Below are 18744 nucleotides of genomic sequence, written 5' to 3'. Positions count from 1 at the left end.
AGGTGCTCTGATAAACATTGTCTTAAAAACAGTTGGATTACACGACGAACAGCACCTTAAACATGTTTGTGTAGAGAAATACTCTTTAGCTCCAGTTCTTTCCTAGATGTATTTTATACATACTATACTAGACATTGTGCTAAATTGTTAACATGCTTAATTATTTTTCTCAAAAATTTTAGAGGCAAAGTCTAAATATTTTGCATTTGATAGAAAGCTGTTGAATGGGTAATAGCAACCTATGCATATTCTATCATCCTGAGAAATAGCTGTCAACTCTGCTTTCAAGTTTTCATTTATTTATTGAGTATATAATATATACAGAGATTGTGCTGTATTCTTTGTTGAAATAGGAAAGAAATAAAAGCAAGGCCACATCTTCGAAGAAGCTTATTTGTAATTTACTCAGAACATAAAACATAGATGCAGGAACTATGAGGACTGTTTGAGGAAAAGATCTGGAGCGCCTGGCTGGCTCGGAAGAGCATGCAGCTCTTGATCTCAGGGTTGTGAGTTCAAGCCCCGCATTGAGTGTAGAAATTACTGAAAATCTACTAAAACTGGGGGGTGGGGGAGAGAATATCACTTTATGATATTCTCACTAGACTATCTAATGCAAAATGTTTCTCACAAGAATGTTTAATCTGTACCTAGGCTTGAAAAAGGTAAATCCATCTTTTTTGAACATTATCTAGAGTAATCAGCTTTAACTCTTCTAAAGTATCAATATCATGGCAACTAAACAAAGTATGGCTAGGTGTGGGGCAGGCCAGTTCTCTCTAGAGGTGAGGAAACTAAAGAGACATGAAAACCAAATGTAATGTGTGATCTGTAACTGGATCTTTGATCAAAAATGTCTGCTACTTGTTTTCAGATGGTGCGGAAAATAGTAAGTGTGTGTGTGCATGAGGAGAGACAACAAAGATAAGCAAAAGTGGCAAAAGATGAAGTTAGTGAATCTTAGAGCACAAGTATGTAGATGTTGACCCTATTATTCTTTCATCTTTTCTGTAGTTTAGGGAGTTTTTGCAATGAAGAAATTGGAATAAAAGAAGAGGGAAAGTTAGAACAAGGGAATGGAAAGATAAGCATTTGAGAATATGGGGTGTGGGAAGACAAAGCATTGAGAGTGAGCTGGAGTCACTCTGGGGAGTTATATTTGTGAGGTGTGCTTTACTCAGCGAATACGCAGGAATTGGGAAGAGACAGGTAGTCATTCAGCTCTTGTAGTTAGAACTGCTCTGCTATCACGAACATGTCTCTACATTAGAGAATGTCTTGTCTTTAAGGTAACTGTCAAATAGGTGTTAAGTGGCAGCATCTTTTAGAATCTTAATTCTTTTCTACACTCATATGTTTAGGTTTGTGATCATATTTAACCCCTTTCTAAGCATTGAAAATACCCAGAATTTGTATTCTCTGTAGAATAACACAGTAATTTTTTTTCTTTTAATTCACAGTTAAGATACCTTCTGGTCTTTTGCATTAGTGCCTATGATTTGATTAGTTACAGATACTGATTTTCCAAGCATCACTTTAGATGAGTGCTTCTTAACCTGTCATGTGTATATTAATCACCAGTTAAAATACAGATTCTGATTCAGAAGGACTAAAATGGAACCTGATAATCTGAATTTCTAAAACATCTTCCACCTGATGCCAAAACAGATTCTTCTGGTCCTTGAACTATAGTTTAAGTAGCAAAATACTAGAACACGGTTCTTAGTGGGGTTATGAGAACATACATATTATAATCTTCATAGGATAGTGAAGCTTATCTTTAAATTCATATTCCAACCTCCCCAACAAAATCCAGATTCCTTACCTAGACCAACAGGCTCATATATTTATTTTTTTAATATAGTTTATTGTCAAGTTGGTTTCCATATAACACCCAGTGCTCATCCCAAGAAGTGCCCTCCTCCATGCCCATCGCCCCTGTTCCCGTCTCCTGTACCCCCATCAAACCTCAGTTTGTTGTCAGTATTTAAGAGTCTCTTTAAGAGTCTCTCCCTCTCCTTAACTATTGTTTTCCCCTTCTCCCCTATGGTCCTCCGTTAAGTTTCTCCTGTTCCACATATGAGTGAAAACATATGGTATCCGTCTTTCTCTGCCTGACTTATTTCATTTATCATAACACCCTTGAGTTCCATTCACATTATTATAAATGGCCAGATTTCATTCTTTCTCATTGCCACGTAGTATTCCATTGTATACATAAACTACCTCTTCTTGATCCATTTGTCAGTTGATGGACATTTAGGCTCTTTCCATGATTTGGCTACTGTTGAAAGTGCTGCTATGAACACTGGGGTACATGTGCCCCCATGCATCAGCACTTCTGTATCCCTTGGGTAAATCCCTAGCAGTGCTATTGCTGGGTCATAGGGGAGTTCTGCTATTAATTTTTTGAGGAACCTCCACACTTCTTTCTAGAGCAGCTGCACCAGTTTGCATCCCCACCAACAGTGTAGGAGGGTGCCTGTTTCTCCACATCCTTGCCAGCATCTATAGTCTCCTGATTTGTTCATTTTAGCCACTCTGATCGGCGTGAGGTGGTATCTCAGTGTGGTTTTGATTTGTTATTTCCCTGATGATGAGTGACATTGAGCATCGTTTTGTGTGTCCAATAGGCAAATCTAGTCCTTGTCAATTGCTTTTGTTTACCAGCCACACTGGCCTTTTAGTTCATTGTCTGCACCAGTCCTTTCCCACTTCAAGGTCTTTGCACTTACCATTCCTTCTTAGACTGTTCTGGTTTCTCATAGGTGGCTACATGTTATCCTTTTAACATTTCAGCTTAAATGACATCCTCTCCGAAAAACCTTACTTGGCCATCCTGTGTTTTAAATACTTCTCCCAAGTTACTGTGTAACATCATCATTCTTCCTGTATCTTTCTTATTACTTATTTATTTACTATTGGCCTTTTTGTCTGTATAAGCTCCTAAAGGGCAGGAACCTTGTCTGTTTTATTCATCACTATATTCCTTGTGTTTAATTTTTTTAATTTAATATTTCTTTATTTTTGAGAAAGAATGAGCATGGGAGGGGCAGAGAGAGAGAGAGAGAGAGAATCCATAGAAAGCTCTGTATTCGGCAGTGCAGCACAAAGCCTGATGTGGGGCTCGAACTTACGGACTGTGAGATCATGACCTGACCCGAAGTCAGACGTTCAACTGACTGAGCCGCCCAGGTGCCCCAGCATTCCTTGTGTTTAGAATGGTGTCAGAGACATAGTACATATGCTCCATAAAAACTTTTGTTGAAAGAATGAATGAGAGAACAAATGAATGAATGTAGGTTCTGAAAGTAGTTCTTAGTTGAGCATAATACCAGTGGTGATAATTACTGGCAGAATGAGCCCCTCTTGTTGGTGGTAATACGTTCTCCCCTTACCTCAGGTGATTTGAGACACACTGCGCTCCTGCAAAGGAAAGATTGAACAACACAGTTCTGAACTTTGGTGAAGATATTGTGTTCTGTGGCTGCTGAACCTTCCTTATATTTTACCCTTTTTGCATAGAAAACTTCCTCTCTAGTTTAGTCTCAAAAAACTACCCACAGCTGTACAATGGATGTTTATTTTAAGTATAGGCATGAGTAGGAGTTTGGTATATAGTAATTACCCAAGTTAATAGTAGTATTCATTCACTAGGTGGTAATTGCAAAGCTGGAAGTTGGCCAGGATTGTCAGGATGACATTCCTACTTTTAGATAATGAAAACAAGTTCTTTCAGATAGTCATAATGTTGAGATTAATCTTATTAAGAACTTAGGTCTTGGCACACTGTTGTGAGATGGTGCTTTCTTAGCTTTCTCCTCTGGCACTGGTGCAGTCTGATTCCAGCAACCCATAGATCACAGCACCCCTCCCTGCATTGCTTGTGTTTTCCCAAAAGGTCCCCTCTGATTATTTGCTAGCCTGACTCTGCTTGAGTTATAAAATCTGACAAAAATCAGTTTCGGATCTGCTTCAGGCTAGCTATAAAAACATCTCTTTTCATGTATCTAACAACTGCTGCTGAAACATCCTTCTTGATAGCCTGTTTCAATCGGACTATGGAAACACTTTAAAAAAAAATTTTTAATGTCTTTAATATTTTATTTTGAGAGAGACAGAGAGAGAATGGGGAAGGGGCAGAGAGAGAGGGAAACACAGAATCCGAAGCAGGTTCCAGGCTCTGAGCTGTCAGCACAGAGCCCAACGTGGGGCTGGAACCCATGAACTCTGAGATCTGACCTGAGCTGAAGTTGGACGCTTAACCGACTGAGCCACCCAGGCGCCCCAGGAAATACTCTTTGAATAAAGTCACTACAGTGACTTTATGTCTTCTCCCCAAGCCATGGTTTTCAGTGTCTTCAGTTCTCTTAACTTCATTTGCTCCTGTTATGCTTTGTTCCTTTTGCCACAGCTTTACCTTTCACTAGTGCCGAGAATAGTGGGTAAGAGTGCATCCAGTGAATGGTGTAGAAGCTTGTTCGCCTTATCTCGATTTCCACTCACTCCTGTGTATTCCAGAGCTTCATCTCAAGGTCTTGAGCAGAATGCCCCACTGCAGAGGAACGCCAAAAGGAAAACTGACAAGGCGAGTGGTGCGGGAGAGGCGAGGAGGCAGCCGGTGGTGGAGCAGGGGCTGCAGTGCGGCTGGGAGACAGAGGAGCTGGAGGGAGGAGAGGCGGGGAGACTCTGCTGACCCAAGAGGAGAAGTAGCAAAATTTGTACTTTGAAAAGGAAACTTTTTTAAAAAGACTGTTCATCAAAAGATGGTTGTTGGATTTCAGTAGTACCTAAATGACACTTGTAAATGCTCCAGCTATCCTCCAGATTAGTCTGAACCACCACTGGAACCTTATTGACATCATCTGTTTGCTTAGCACTTTTTCTTCCCTGTAAAGGGAAAGTAAACCTCAGCTCAGCATCTTTTGATTTACTGCTGATTGTAAATCAGCCATGGCTTTATTAGTGAGACTTTAACACATTGCCTTGGTTAAATGTTTGTGAGATGAAAGGAAAAAAACACAGGCACATATGTAGCCTTCAGTATTGTCATAGTTGGAGATTAGTGGAAGATTCTGTGTGTTTTGAGAGACTTTAACAGTAATAGTGTACAAAATTTAAAAGCAATAATAATGCACATGAATTTGCCTCAGAATGATTTTAGGAAGTAAAATTCAAACGTCCTACATGGATGTTTAAACCAGGTCTCTTGGCTTTGCCTGGCGGTGTTCAGCAACCCCTGAAGTTACCCTGGACAGTGAAAAGGCAAGAATAGGTCAGCGGTCATCATTGAAAAATGGTTGTCCAGTACGACAGTAGTGAACAGGGTGGATTGGAAGCTGTGATTATAATGAACATGCTGAGGAAAATAAACAGTTTTGAGAGCTTTATCAACAGAGCTTTGAGATCTTGTCGGTTGTGGAGTTTTGAATGACTGGATCTGAGGGGCTTCCTTAGCAGTGGATAAATCTGAAATTCTCAGGTCCCAAGTTTGACTCTGAAACATGATACAAATGCTGTTCTCCTTTTCACATACTTCTGGGCTTTTTCCTTCTTCCTTAAATTGAACAATAATATATTAAGGAAATTAGTGTGTGGTGTAGAAGGATGACTGGACCAAAATCTGCAGTATGTAGTTCCTGAGCTTCAGGGGTTTTTATCTACAAAATAAGGAGTACAGGATCTCCTAAGGCCTTTTCACATCTAAAATGGTGGTTCTGTAAACAAGAGAGTTTGAGGTTGGTGACAACAGTGGAAGATTCATGCCTTGTTCTGTCCTCCGCCGTCACTAAACTCCCCTGAGTCCAACTGTAAGGCACAGCCCTTCTTCTAATTTCTATTAGCTTAAAAAAATTTTTTTTAATGTTTAGTTTTGAGAGAGAGAAAGAGAGAGAAACAGTGTGAACAGGGGAGGGGCAGAGAGAGGGAGACACAGAATCTGAAGCAGGCTCCAGGCTCCAAGCTGTCAGCTCAGAGCCCAATGCAGGGCTTGAACCCACAGACTGTGACATCATGACCTGAGCTGAAGTTGGATGCTTAACCGACTGAGCCGCCCACGCGCTCTCTATTAGCTTTTAAACAGTGTTTTTTGGAAAGCTTTGGTTCTGGTATGCTTCGGCATCCCTCTGTGTGGGCCGGGTTCATCCTGCCCCTGTCCTCACTTCTGTTTTATGTTCCGTGGGAGCTTACACGGTAGTCTTTACAAGTTCACTCTATTTCAGTCCACTTTTTTCCCCTTCTCATAAAAGCAGTGAATATGAGAGTAGAGTATATCTTTGCTAAAGAGCTTTTATGCACCTCAGAGCCTCCTTTACAAAGCACTACAAAAGCAGGCTTCGTGTAAATAAAACCAGGCGGAAGCTCCTGGGCTTACCCGCGCTAAAGGCGTGCTCCTCCGTGTGGTCCGCTGACCTGCCATCGTGTGGAGACTTGTTAGAAGTGCAGGATCTTGGGCCCCACTCCACACCTGCTGAATCAACATCTGCATTGTAACAGGGGTCCCAGAGGGTACGTTTTCACAGCAGTCCAGGTACCATCCAGCTCCCTGGGCTCTTCACCTCACATTGAAGGACATGTGCCGGATGAAGCATGTTCTTAGGAGGGTTCCATTGAATCCTGACAGTCCTTAGGAGAGGTGGGGGAGAGAGGGATGCTTGACATTTGTATTTCTACCTAACTCCTGTTTCCACCTGAGTCTTCTGCCACAGTATACTCCAAGTTTGTACCATTGATCCTAACACTTGGCTTATGTAACACTATTTTCTCAGATTCCATCTAGCATCTCCTTTCATTTCTCTCCTACACCATCACATCCACATTAAATCTAGGCTTCTGGGAAATAAAGCTGAGTTGCTAAATATGCCTTAAGTACCCTTAAACACACCATTTCCCATTCCTTCTCTCTTTTCCTTTTCTGTTTCCCCCTCATTTTCAGCTAAATAATGGTACTGATTTTTCACAGAACCAAAAGCATATATGAAATAATTTACCAGTAAGTGGCAGTTATAAGGACTTTATATATTCAACATGTAAAATTTCTGAAGGATTCAGTTTTGGGGTTATCTAATTTTTCATTTTCTGTTTGTTTTTCATTTGCCATTTATTTTATTTGGTACCTTCCTTGAAGAACAGATAGGAAAGAACATGAGAACGTCAAATCACGCATTTTCTCTTTTTTTTTTTTTGATGAGGAAAAATCATAAATATCTGCTAAAGTATAATTTTGTGGGATTTTTTGAGAGAAAGCAAGTGGAGGTCGGGCTGGGGGGTGGAGAGAGAGAGAGAGTGAATTTCAAGCAGGCTCCACACTCAGCTTAGAGCCTGACCCGGGCCTCAATCCCATTGGGATCATGACCTGAGCCGAAGTCAAGAGTCGGACCCTCACTTGAATAAGCCATTCAGGTGCCCCGTAATTGTGTATTTTATCATGTACATTGATAATGAATTGATAAAATTTATCTATAGTTGATAATTTTGTCATCTACATTCAGTTTCAGATTTAATTTTTCTTAATGTTTTATTTATTTTTGAGAGAGAGAGAGAGAGAAAAACGCGGCATGAGCAGGGGAGGGTCAGAGAGAGAGAGGGAGACACAGAATCCAAAGACAGGCTCCAGGCTCTGAGCTAGATATCAGCACAGAGCCTGATGCGGGGCTCAGACCCACAAACCGTGAGATCATGACTTGAGCCGAAGCCGACACTCAATCAACTGAGCCACCCAGGCGCCCCACTTTTCAGATTTAATTTAAGGGTGTGTGTGTATATAAGATAATAAGACAAGGTTCATATCACTTCCCTTCCAGGAACTCTGTTATTTCTCTTAGCATATGGGTTATTAATGCTTTCCCTAAAAAATAAATTTCCCCAGAACCTTTTCTTTCTCCCTAGTTCACATTCTCTGAAATATGGCTGCTTCTGCACTGTATGTGCTCTGCCTTACCAATAGGCCTTTCCTAGGAGACAGCCATCATCATTCACTGCTATTAATTTATTGACTAATCTGGTAGAAGTGGTCCAGGATATCTCCCTATGACTGACTCTATTCTAAAATGTAAATGAAAGATTGATAAATTGTTGGAAGGATGCAGTTGATAGGCTTGTGCTTTAGAGGCTCTGGTCAAAGCTTGCAGATGCTTTCAGCGCAGTTAGGGTGGTGGGCCCCCTACTCCTCAGCCCTTCTCTACCCCCAACCCCGCCCTCACACTATAACTAGACCCTAGAAGAGATTCGTAGCCACTTGCTATTTATCATGCAGAAATTTGCTTATCAAAAATATATACTGCTCTTTTGTAGCTGGTGATACTTAGGTTTATCAAGATCTGTATTATCCAGTTTTTTACATCTTAAAAATATTTTAAAGTAAAAGAATTTTGGTATTAACTAACCTTTTGCATACTTTTATTTCCAGCAAATTAAAATAGTGATCATGAGATATTTAGATTTGTAAAAAATTTTTCTGTATCACATCACTAATTTTATTAACCTTTTTTTTTATCAACAATCTTATGCTATCTGCTTTTAGTTATTTCAAGTTCTCTCATGATCATCGTCTTTGATCATTTTGGTTTAAGGATTACTTTTTGTTTTATTTATTGAGCCGGTAATAAGTATGATTTTTTATGAATAATGAGTTTCTGGAAGTAGAAACCAGACTTGGGCATGTGTGTTGGTCCCCACCTTCCCCTCACCCCTTGGAATTACTTACTGTGCAGCATTGTAAATGACTGCACTGTGTGGGTTTTTCAGGATTCTCTCTCACTCTTTTCTGAGTGTGGTGATCATAGCTCTCTCTTGACGAATTGGTAATTACAGATCACACTGTGCTCTCCTTAGTTGAAACCTGTGTTTCAAGTTCTGTAATTGTCAAACTGGTGTGATTTGTTTTAAAAGCCTAAATGGAAACTATTTTACTATCATCAAATTTCATTTTTCTTTAAATTGAACTTAAGTAATGAGTGTGTTCTCCTGTTTTAGGTACGCTTTGTAAAGAATATAACTTCCTGGAAAGAGATGAAACCAGGGTTTTATCATGGACATGTATCTTATTTGGATTTTGCAAAGTAAGTTATACCTAAAATGACACACCAAAGAATGCTTTGTACCTTAGCAACCTAAAAAGACACAAACTTATTAAATTGTTATTATTTTGATTTTTAAAAAATGTACTGGCTTGCGTTTGCCACTTTTAGACTTGTAATTTAAATACACCTTCTAGTGTTTTACTGCCCTCTAGTGTTCATAAGTTGAAAATTGTCATATTAATTTTGGAAATTCAAAGTAGACTAAATGCAGGTAGTACTCTTTAGTTATTTATCATTATTCTGCTTATGTGTTTTGTACAACCAAATGACACTATTTTAGGAGAGATCCACATTTTAACCTAGGGGCCAGTCAGATTTTGACTTACCACATCATTGACCGAGAACTGAGAAAGCAGAGAACCCCACCATCCAGTTTTTGGTTACTCAGTGCATCTGTGTTTCAGCCAAGACATCATAAAATATATACTTTCTCTTCGGCCACCTTGTTTTCACTTTAAAATTGTGGTATATTCAAAAGAGACTCTTTGGAAGATGGTGATTTTCCTTAGTAGTGATTTGTCTGATGTGAGATAAATAACTCTCACTTTCCATATTTTGGGGATGGAATGGATGTAGGGTATGCCTGGCATAATTCTCTCAAGAAAAGTTCATAAAACCCCAGGCCTCCGCATGATAGGCAAGTCCTGTGCGGCTCCTCCTGGAGTCTGTGCTATGTTCAGGTTCTCTTCTGAAAACTGGGTACAAGGAGTGTTCTAAACACGAGTTATGTTGTGAATCCATTTCAGTTTTTTTTGGTAGCACATACAGTAGCATTAAATAGTAAAACCTCAAATCCAAATCTTTTCCCCAATAACCTGTACTAACTTCAAAGACACATCTAAAATGTATTTTTAAAATGATTTAAGCTCAGACATGGTCCCCTCAGTGATTTCATTAGCACTCAAGACTTCAAAGTAATATACCCTCATGTGTTTGTCAACTCCAGAGAACATTCTATGTAAAAGTTGAAAATTAAATTGATATCCCAGTCATTTTAACTTCTTAAATTTGAAAAGAAAGAGTTGAATGAATTATTAGTGATTCAGATACTAAACCTTAACTTTTTAAAAAGCATGTAATTAAAAGGCAATCTCTGAAATATTACATATATGAAATAATATATTTTTATTTCTAACTCCATAGTACTCAAGATGTTTCAGTAAAATGGTAGCTTTAAAGTTGGATGTACATTTTTCTGTAAATAATTCATAATGCAATATTGGAAACATTTTATAGGCAGCTCTAAAATAAACTAATTATTTTTTCCTTGCAGAGGCGCTGAACCAATTTCATAAACTCGATTCATATGCATATTTTCCCTGAGGGCTGCATTATCCTTCAATTGAAAGTTTGTTACCCTTTCACCTAAATGATTTATTTTTTCCCCATACAGCTCAGTTTCTAATACTTGAGGTTTCCATTATTAAAATAATGTATTGAGTGCTTTTGCTTTTGGCAAAAGTCTTGTACTTGAACCTCTGGTATATGCTAGGGTTCTTACAGTTGAAAAAGAATAAAATTTCTTGAAAAGATTAATCTCATTTATTAAATACTAACACAAATACTTAATAGTTTGAGTATTTTCATAATAGGTCTCATGCTATTGAAGGTGAAATATTGTGAAAAATTTCAGTGGGCTTTTACAAGATTTTAAACAAACACCTAAAAGAAATCACCTAGAGGAAACGTATTTTGATGTATATCATCAAGAACTATTGTAGATGTAACTAGTGTCTTTTAAAATACATCTTAGTGTGACAGGCATACTCACCATGAATGACTAAAGAAGAGAAAGAAACATAATCTTACTAATTTTTAAAATATTTTATACTGCCATAGTACTTTGTGGAATCCATTAAAATACTTGCCTTTAGGAGAAAACAGTTGAATTTGGTGAAGAAATATTTAATCACATACCTTTTCATTTGTCTTAAAAGAGTCCCTAAAAAGCATATAAACTCAGCATATCCCAAGAAACCCAAGAAAAAAAATAAAGAAATAAAAAATGAGAAGTGGTTTCTGGTTTAGACCAGTCACTAAGAAACACACATTTTATTTGTAAGCCTACATGTGCTCAAGCCATGTTTTGGTTTTATTTATCTGTTTTTATTCAGAACTTCAGCATAATAACAGAAATATCTCTTTGTTCCAAGTTTGTATTCCTGTTTTGTCTTGTTCCTTTCTGTTTTAGTCTTATTCTTGATTTTTTTACTCTCGATTTTTGAAGCATATTTCCTACTTCTTTTTAGTGTTCAATTACTTCTTGTTTTCTATTCAGTTGGTGAACAACATAATTTTTTTTTTTATGTTTTTTTTTTTAAATTTATTTTTGATACAGAGAGATACAGAGCATGAGAGGGGGAGGGGCAGAGAGAGAAGGAGACACAGAACCGGAAGCAGGCTCCAGGCTCTGAGCTAGCTGTCGGCACAGAGCCTGACGCGGGGCTCGAACCCACAAACGTGAGATCATGACCTGAGCCGAAGTCGGAGGCTTAACCGACTGAGCCACCCAGGCGCCCCTGAACAACATAAATTTAAAATAATGTAGATATGGTCATTAATGTCATAAATGTAGAAATTCCACACTTAAAAAATTGTATAGGTTGGACATTTTCAAAATGTTCTAGAGTCTAGGCAACAAAGTTGAATAAATTGAAGTTCTTGTCCTCAATGAGTTCTTCGAAGCCCCATTTTTTTTCTGTAATTATGTTTTATTATAAACAGTGAAAATATTACAGATCATCTGCCCATTCAAATTCATACTCCTAACCAGCACCATCTATTACCTCCACTTTGATTCTTTTCAGATTTTACAAAATAAAAACATTAGAACATGTCTTTGGTTTATTTCAGTGACATTTGCCTTTACAGTGAATAGTATTCAGCTAAAGGAAAACTGTGTTAATGCTGGTGTCGACCATTCTGCTGAAATTGTTCGTGATCTAGCTACCTGTGGATGACATGTTGGTATCTGCCTTAGATATTTGGAGATGATTTTTGATACAGCAGTTTATTCAGGTACAGGCCAAGTGTTCACCTTAGTGCATGTTAGGGTTGTTCCAGGAAAGAGTTTGGGTTTCTGTCACTGTCATTTGGTTTCTCCATATCACCCCTGTTGTCTCTTTCAGAACAATTAAGGTGAATCAGTAAAAAGCAGATATGTCAGGACAAGAGACACATAACTGAGTGCTTCACTACGTCAGAAGTGTATCCTAGAGAGTAATAGAGTGACAATGTTTTAGGCCTAATATAGTTTGTTGGTGTACAGATTTGTGTGAGATTGTCCCTTTTACCTTGTACTTCTCTCCTGAGCCGGTTGAAGTCAGCACCATTTTCTATAGCTTTCAACAAATATGTCAAACCCTAGAGAAAGATTCCTTAAATTATTTTGATCATTACATACAGGCAGTACGTGAGAGTTTCCTTTTTATTGACCTTGTAGCGCCAGCCCTTTCTACAGCACTGATCCTGGAGACGCTAGGGAGCCATCTCTGAAGCCAGCCGGGTCTGCCATTAAGCCCCTCCGGTGCCTTGCCAGCACATTCCTTCAGGCCTGCGTTTTCCCCATTTGTAGAGTGAGGATAATTAAAGTAACCACTTCGTGGTGGTGTGGGGATTAAATATGATCATGTATATGAAGCAGTAGGTTCCGTGTCTCACACAGAGCAGTGTTTACGTTCTTTCAAAATTCTGTCTCCTTTCAGTTACCACGTTGTCTTACTGGTGTTTTCTTTTTCTCCCTACCAGAATCTGTGCTGGGCCTTCTTGTTCCCAGCTAAGGCATAGGTCTGCACTCTTGTCTTTGCCTCCATTCTTCCCTTTTGGGAAGTTTATCCATCGTTAATTATCAAGACATTGAAGCCAGAACCTAGAGTCCGCTTGAACAACCCCTTTCTTCACCACATACTTTTAATCAGTCACCAAGTCTTTTGAGTTCAGCTTCTCTTACTTAGCATAGGTTTTTGACATCCATCCAATTTATGCATAGATTGGTAGCTAATTCTTGGATGAGTAGTAATCCATTGTGTGGATACACCAGTCATTATCCATTCATCAGTTTCTGCATACTTGGGTTCTTTCCAGCTTTTGCTGATTATGATAAAGCTGCTAAAACATTTGCATGTGGGGTTTATGTGGACATATGTCTTCATTTCTCTTGGGTAAAAGCTACAGGTGGGATTGCTAGATTGTATGCTAACTCTATAGGACACTGCAGAGCTTTTTCTGTGGCTGTGTTATTCTGCAGTCCCACTAGCAGTGTATGGGAGGTCCAGGTGCTGTGTGTTCTTGTCAGCATTTGGTGTTGTTAGACCTTTCTTGCGGGGGGGGGGGGGTGCATTCTAATAGATGAATAGTAGATGAATGCCCTTTTAAAGAGATAACTAATTACTACAAAAATCACAACATCATCAGTGGGACCAACAAATACTAGCAGGTCATATACTATTTTCAAAACAAGATGGTGGGAACCTGCCATATTGGGAAGGATTTGAAATTTCTGGGAACGCTTTAGGGCTAAGAGGGTCCTATATGTATGTATGTATATATAAGATGAGCATGTCCCCAGTGAGACTGCTGCTTTCTGAGAGGTGTCACACCCAGTATGAAGCAGAAGTCATAAAGCATCGTGCTTCCTGTAGGCTAGTCAGCCACCTTTCAGCTTCATCTCGTTCCAGTCAAGCTTTGTCCAGCTAGTTGACAAGGTTCGTTTCAGATGTTCTGGGTATGCACTTGCTCTCTTGACATTTCGCATTGTTTACTCATCTATCCAAAAATATATAGGGTGTAGTTGTAAAGAAATGAGCAGAGTTTGTGTTATTGCTTTGTCATTCCACCCATGCTGATGTGGCAAGAATAAGGTTCCTAAATGTCTTCTTACCAACCCGCTGTTCAGATTATACTATTGCCTTTTGATTTTTATAGAACATCACAGATTCCTACTAAATTATGCTATTCTTTTCCTAGGAAGATCATGTTCTAACAGGTCAATAATAGTGTCTATTTTTTGGAACGAAGATGAGTTGTCTCTTCTTCCACCTGAGCCCTCCTGAGGAATAGTTCAGATGCCCGGCCAGGTTAAAGGTGGAGTTTGCAACCATAGAACACTTCCTCCTGTGCAGAACTACTGGTTGGCAGAAGAATTAAACCTGCAAACCTGAAATGATGCCCCTTTCCCAACCAGCTGAGCTAAACAGCCCAGATGCTATTTTTATCATGCCTGTTTTCTGTTAAAATCTCTTGCCTTCATGACTGTATAGCCATACCCTACCTTATAAACAGTAGTCTTACCTATCTTCAGAATGAGTTCACCATGTTGTCTCATTGAAATCCTACTTCATACATATAAATGCCACCCAAAGCCATGTTCCAGGAAGTCATGTTCCAGACAGCAAGGAGAATTTTGTAAAGTGCCGTGTCCCCTTTTCACTGCCACTTGTAAGAATTGCTTGTCCCTCATGTCAGGGACTAGGGGGAAGGAAAAAAAGAGGAAGCAGTGGTGGGAGATGATATGGAAAGGACATAATTCCCAAGAGAATGACTCAGGGTGGTCAGTGGCTAATAGTGGGAATGGTGAGGGGTTCCCAGGAAATCCCACAGTCTGAAGATGGAGTTTTTGTCCCCCGGTCCTGTGCTTTCCCCTCCTGTAGCTTCCTATGACAAGATGCTCCGTTCATTTAATATGGCACCATGTATTCCTGACGCCTCCCCACCTCTTCCCACTGCTGAGTGCACTGTCCCACAGACAGGCTTCCTCGGTGGTCACTTCCCAGCAGTCTCTTCAGTGGAACTTTGTGATATCTGACACTTGTGTGCCTGGCACTGTGCTGAACACTAGTGACAAAGCCGTGAACGAGAGGGAAACAGTCCTGCCCTCATGGAGCTTCCACTCTAATACCCAGTGTGACCTGGCCCATATATTTGTAATGGTGCTGTATCCTCTTTTAAAACATTGTGGAAAAAGAGTTTACTGCATTGTTGGCTTTATAGTTTTATGAGTTGTTCACTTATAAAAATGCCTCCCAATTTTAATCATCAGCGTACAACTTTAATATTGTATAATGTTTTAGAAAAGGATTCTCTATAGTTTCAGTGTTTCCATGTGAACATAAATTTTAGTGACCTTGAATTGCTTAATGGTGAGAAGAGAACTGGAATTGAGACAGCTGACTGCTTTTCACACACAAAATGGTTCTTGTAGAAGACAGCCTATTTGTAAGTTAGAAACTTTCTGTTCAGTTACGTTTCAGTAGTTCAGAGGCTGAAAGAATCGAGTTATCCAGGCATCTCGCTTTTTCTCTTGTCTGTGGTCTCTTTCACTACTCATTTGCTTAAGAATTAAGTATAAAACATTTATAGAATGCCTGCTGTGTGTAAGACAGTGATTGCAGCAGGCAGGAGTAAGGAGGAGACGTGGTTGGTTAGTTTAGCTATATGCCTTTTAGTGCCTTTGGAAGAAGATTTTAGTAAGAAGAGAAACTTAAATTCTAAGCTATTAGCTAAAATGAAGGTTTCTGTGGACAGAGGAGTGGACATACCATGAGTGGTTTAAAAGAATAAGCAACTTTGATTTGTCTCTTACCAGAGTCCTACAACCCAGGCTTAGTTTTATCATTTCTCATTGTGATTCCTATTTTAAGAGAGATTGCTAACATTTTTCTAATCTTTCAAATGACTACTAGTTAATCAGTGGGCAAGTGTTTATGTATCCTAGGCCCTGTGAAATCTATAAAAGATGTGTGGAGTCCTGGGCCTGTTCTCATGCGGCTGATCAGGGTACTGAGGAGAAAAGACTTTTAAGACAAGTTAAGATGAGCAAGACAGGCAGTGGCTGGAACTGCGGAGAGCAGAAGCTTCTGGGTGCTGGTGTCCGTGAAGGCAGGTGACTTTCCAAGATCGCAGTATTGACCCTCTGCGTTTGACTCCAGAACAGCAGCCAGTGGTGGTTTTTTCCCCCTCCTGCTTTATTGAGATATATTGATATACATTGTGTAAGTTGAAAGGGTGCAGTGTATGTATATTGTATAATGACTACCACCTTCACCTTACATAGTTACCATCTTGTTGCTGTTGTTATGGTGAGATCTTTAAAAATCTACTCTCGTAGCAACTTTCAAGTTTACCATGCAGGGTTGGTAACTGCAGTCACCATGCTGTCCATTACGTCCTATATCGTGACGCTTCCCCGGTGGCCCAGTCTGGCTGCCCTCCTGACTCTCACATGGTCTGCATGTCCTCCACCTGCCCCTTCTCCCTCCTCTTTCTGATTCTGCTGCAGCCAGGCCTGTCTTCCTCTTCCCTGAAAACACCTGGCACTTGGCTACTTCAGGGGCCTCGTACTCCCTGAGTTCCATCTTCCTGGAACACTTTCATCGGCATGGCTCCCTTCTTTCGTCACCTAATACTGGTGAGGCCTGCCTGGAAAACCCGATTTTGAATTGTGCTGTCCCCGCCTCTCCTCGCAGTCCCTGTTCCCTTCCCTTCATTCTTTTTCTTAGTGCTTTTTACCATGTTTATATTCTCTCTATCAAGTAGAGTGTTGGCTCCACAAAGACAAAGAATTGTTTTTCCACTGTTGTACTCCTCCTGTTAGAATAGTGCTGGCATAGACAAAAAAGTATTTCTTCAAATGAATGGGATAGAAAAAATAGAAAAATGAGACCGGCATTCTGGTTAAGGCACGGAAGGAGAAATAGGAGTAACTGTGATATGTTGGGGGAGGTAGAAACGGTGGGCCTAACCATAACAGATAGCTGGCTTCTGCTTTGAGGACAGTTAAAAATAGGCTTAGGTCAAAAAGATGGTGCCTACGACCTAGGCCAGCAGACATTAGCAGCCAGGCAAAGGAGTTTGGGTTTGATGTCAACATATATAGTAGAGTTATTTCATGTTCCTAAGAAGAGTGATCTAATAAATGGTGTTTTAGGAATATCAGTTGGGAATGGTCTGGAAGGTAGATTGGTAGGGAGAGACACTGAGACAAGAAAACCAACAAGGTGATTGCAGTAATCCACACCAGAGACCTTGGGAGAGGGCAGTGGTGGGAGGAAGGGAAACGATGAGGACAAGTCAGATCTGTGGGGAAGCCAACAGCCCAAAAAAAAAAAAAAAATCAGAAGGACTTGGTAACTGTACTAAGTGAAGAATAAATGAAAGTAGATGTCACACGAAGGTTTCAAGACCGGAGCAAGTGAGGATAGTGGAACAGAGGCCAACCGGACGATTCTGGGGGCTGCACGGGCCGTAAAATCCTTCTGTGTTTCCTTTGTTCCTCCAACTCTTCCTCATTCCCCGAGGAAACAGTGCTGAAACGGACGGTCTTTCACTCTTGCCTTTAAAATCAGCAAGCGCAGAAGGGACACTCCAGTAATTGCACTATGAGGACTTACTGCTGCTTCTGTTGATAATGTTTGTCTGGTTCGATGGGCTGGAAATGAGAATCATTGCTACGTAAAATTAAAATGTTTTATGTAATTCTTGCCAGTAAAATTAAAAATTTTTTGTTTAAATTTCCCTTCTTTATCTTCAACAGTGATTTTTTAATTCTTATTTCCTGTTTATTATATTATAACAGATAATCATAAACTGTTTCCTAATCTGCACATGCATATTTTACTTAAATAAACTCACTTTCTTTCCATATAGAATTAATACCTCAAACTTGTAATTTCAGGACACCCCAAAACAAATGACAATATGGATTTCACCTTTGACATTCTGTTCTGTTTCAGATTTGGTGTGAAGAAGAAGCCGATTTACATTAATGTCATAAGGGACCCTATTGAGAGGCTAGTTTCTTACTATTACTTCCTGAGATTCGGAGATGATTATAGACCAGGGTTAAGGAGACGAAAACAAGGAGACAAGAAGGTAACATTTTAGTTTTAAGATATATATGAAGGTGATTGTTTATCAACTGCAGTGAACAGTTGCCTTTAAAATTTATTATTTATTATAAAGGGACTACTAGCTTATTGTGGAAATTTTGAAAAGAACCCAAAAGTATAAAGAAGCAAAAGTAAACTATAGTTGATATTTTGGAGTACACATAATTTTTTTTTAAAAATTTCATTTAAAAAAAAATTCTACCTCAGTTCCAGGGCTGACTATTTCTTTTACAGTAGTCCTAACTAACCACTTTCCAGGAGGCCACTGTACTCACACATTCGTACGATGGCTCTGAGTATATACTTCGGTTCTCTTAGTCTTAACGATGGCAGTTTGTATTGGTTTGTGCTCACTGGTTTAGGAACACTGTTTGCGAAAGCAGCTCTTTCCTTCAGGCAAGAGGAGAATAACAGGAGAGCTCTTAGCACGTCACATCTGGCGTGTGTTCTATGTGAGTGCTCCTCCAGAGTGACTTTTCTGAGAAACCAAAATCATTTGTAACCTTTCTGGTGGAACGCCTTTACCGGGACCCCACTGCTCAACAAGTTTGCCCAAGGCACAGGAGACACAATCAGATGTAACCCAAGACCGACTTCCGCCCTGCCTCATTTTCCCCCCGGCGCCCTGTGCTTCAGCCACATGAAATTCCCTGTCGTCCACACGCATTATTCCTCCATAATTCTGGCATACGCGTTGTCCCCCATATTTGGAATATCCTTCACTCTGGAAAACTGTCCACTTTTAAAGGTCCAGCTCAAATGTTAGCTCTTCGACAGAG

The 18744-nt window shown here is 39.7% G+C and overlaps 1 protein-coding gene across 2 annotated transcripts in view; it reads left to right on the top strand.

The window, feature by feature from the left end:
• Window positions 1-18744, top strand: part of HS2ST1 (heparan sulfate 2-O-sulfotransferase 1) — a 164717-nt gene that overhangs the window by 128246 nt on the left and 17727 nt on the right. For both annotated transcript variants that reach the window (XM_029946562.1, XM_029946561.1), the window contains 2 exons: window positions 8974-9059; window positions 17810-17948. In XM_029946562.1, the coding sequence (XP_029802422.1) occupies window positions 8974-9059; window positions 17810-17948 (225 nt within the window). The remainder of the gene's footprint in view (window positions 1-8973; window positions 9060-17809; window positions 17949-18744) is intronic.

The sequence above is a fragment of the Suricata suricatta genome, chromosome 8 (assembly GCF_006229205.1).
Source record: "Suricata suricatta isolate VVHF042 chromosome 8, meerkat_22Aug2017_6uvM2_HiC, whole genome shotgun sequence".
NCBI lineage: Eukaryota > Metazoa > Chordata > Mammalia > Carnivora > Herpestidae > Suricata > Suricata suricatta.
The sequence above is the reverse complement of the archived record's forward strand: the minus strand, read 5'-3'. Positions and strand labels throughout refer to the sequence as shown.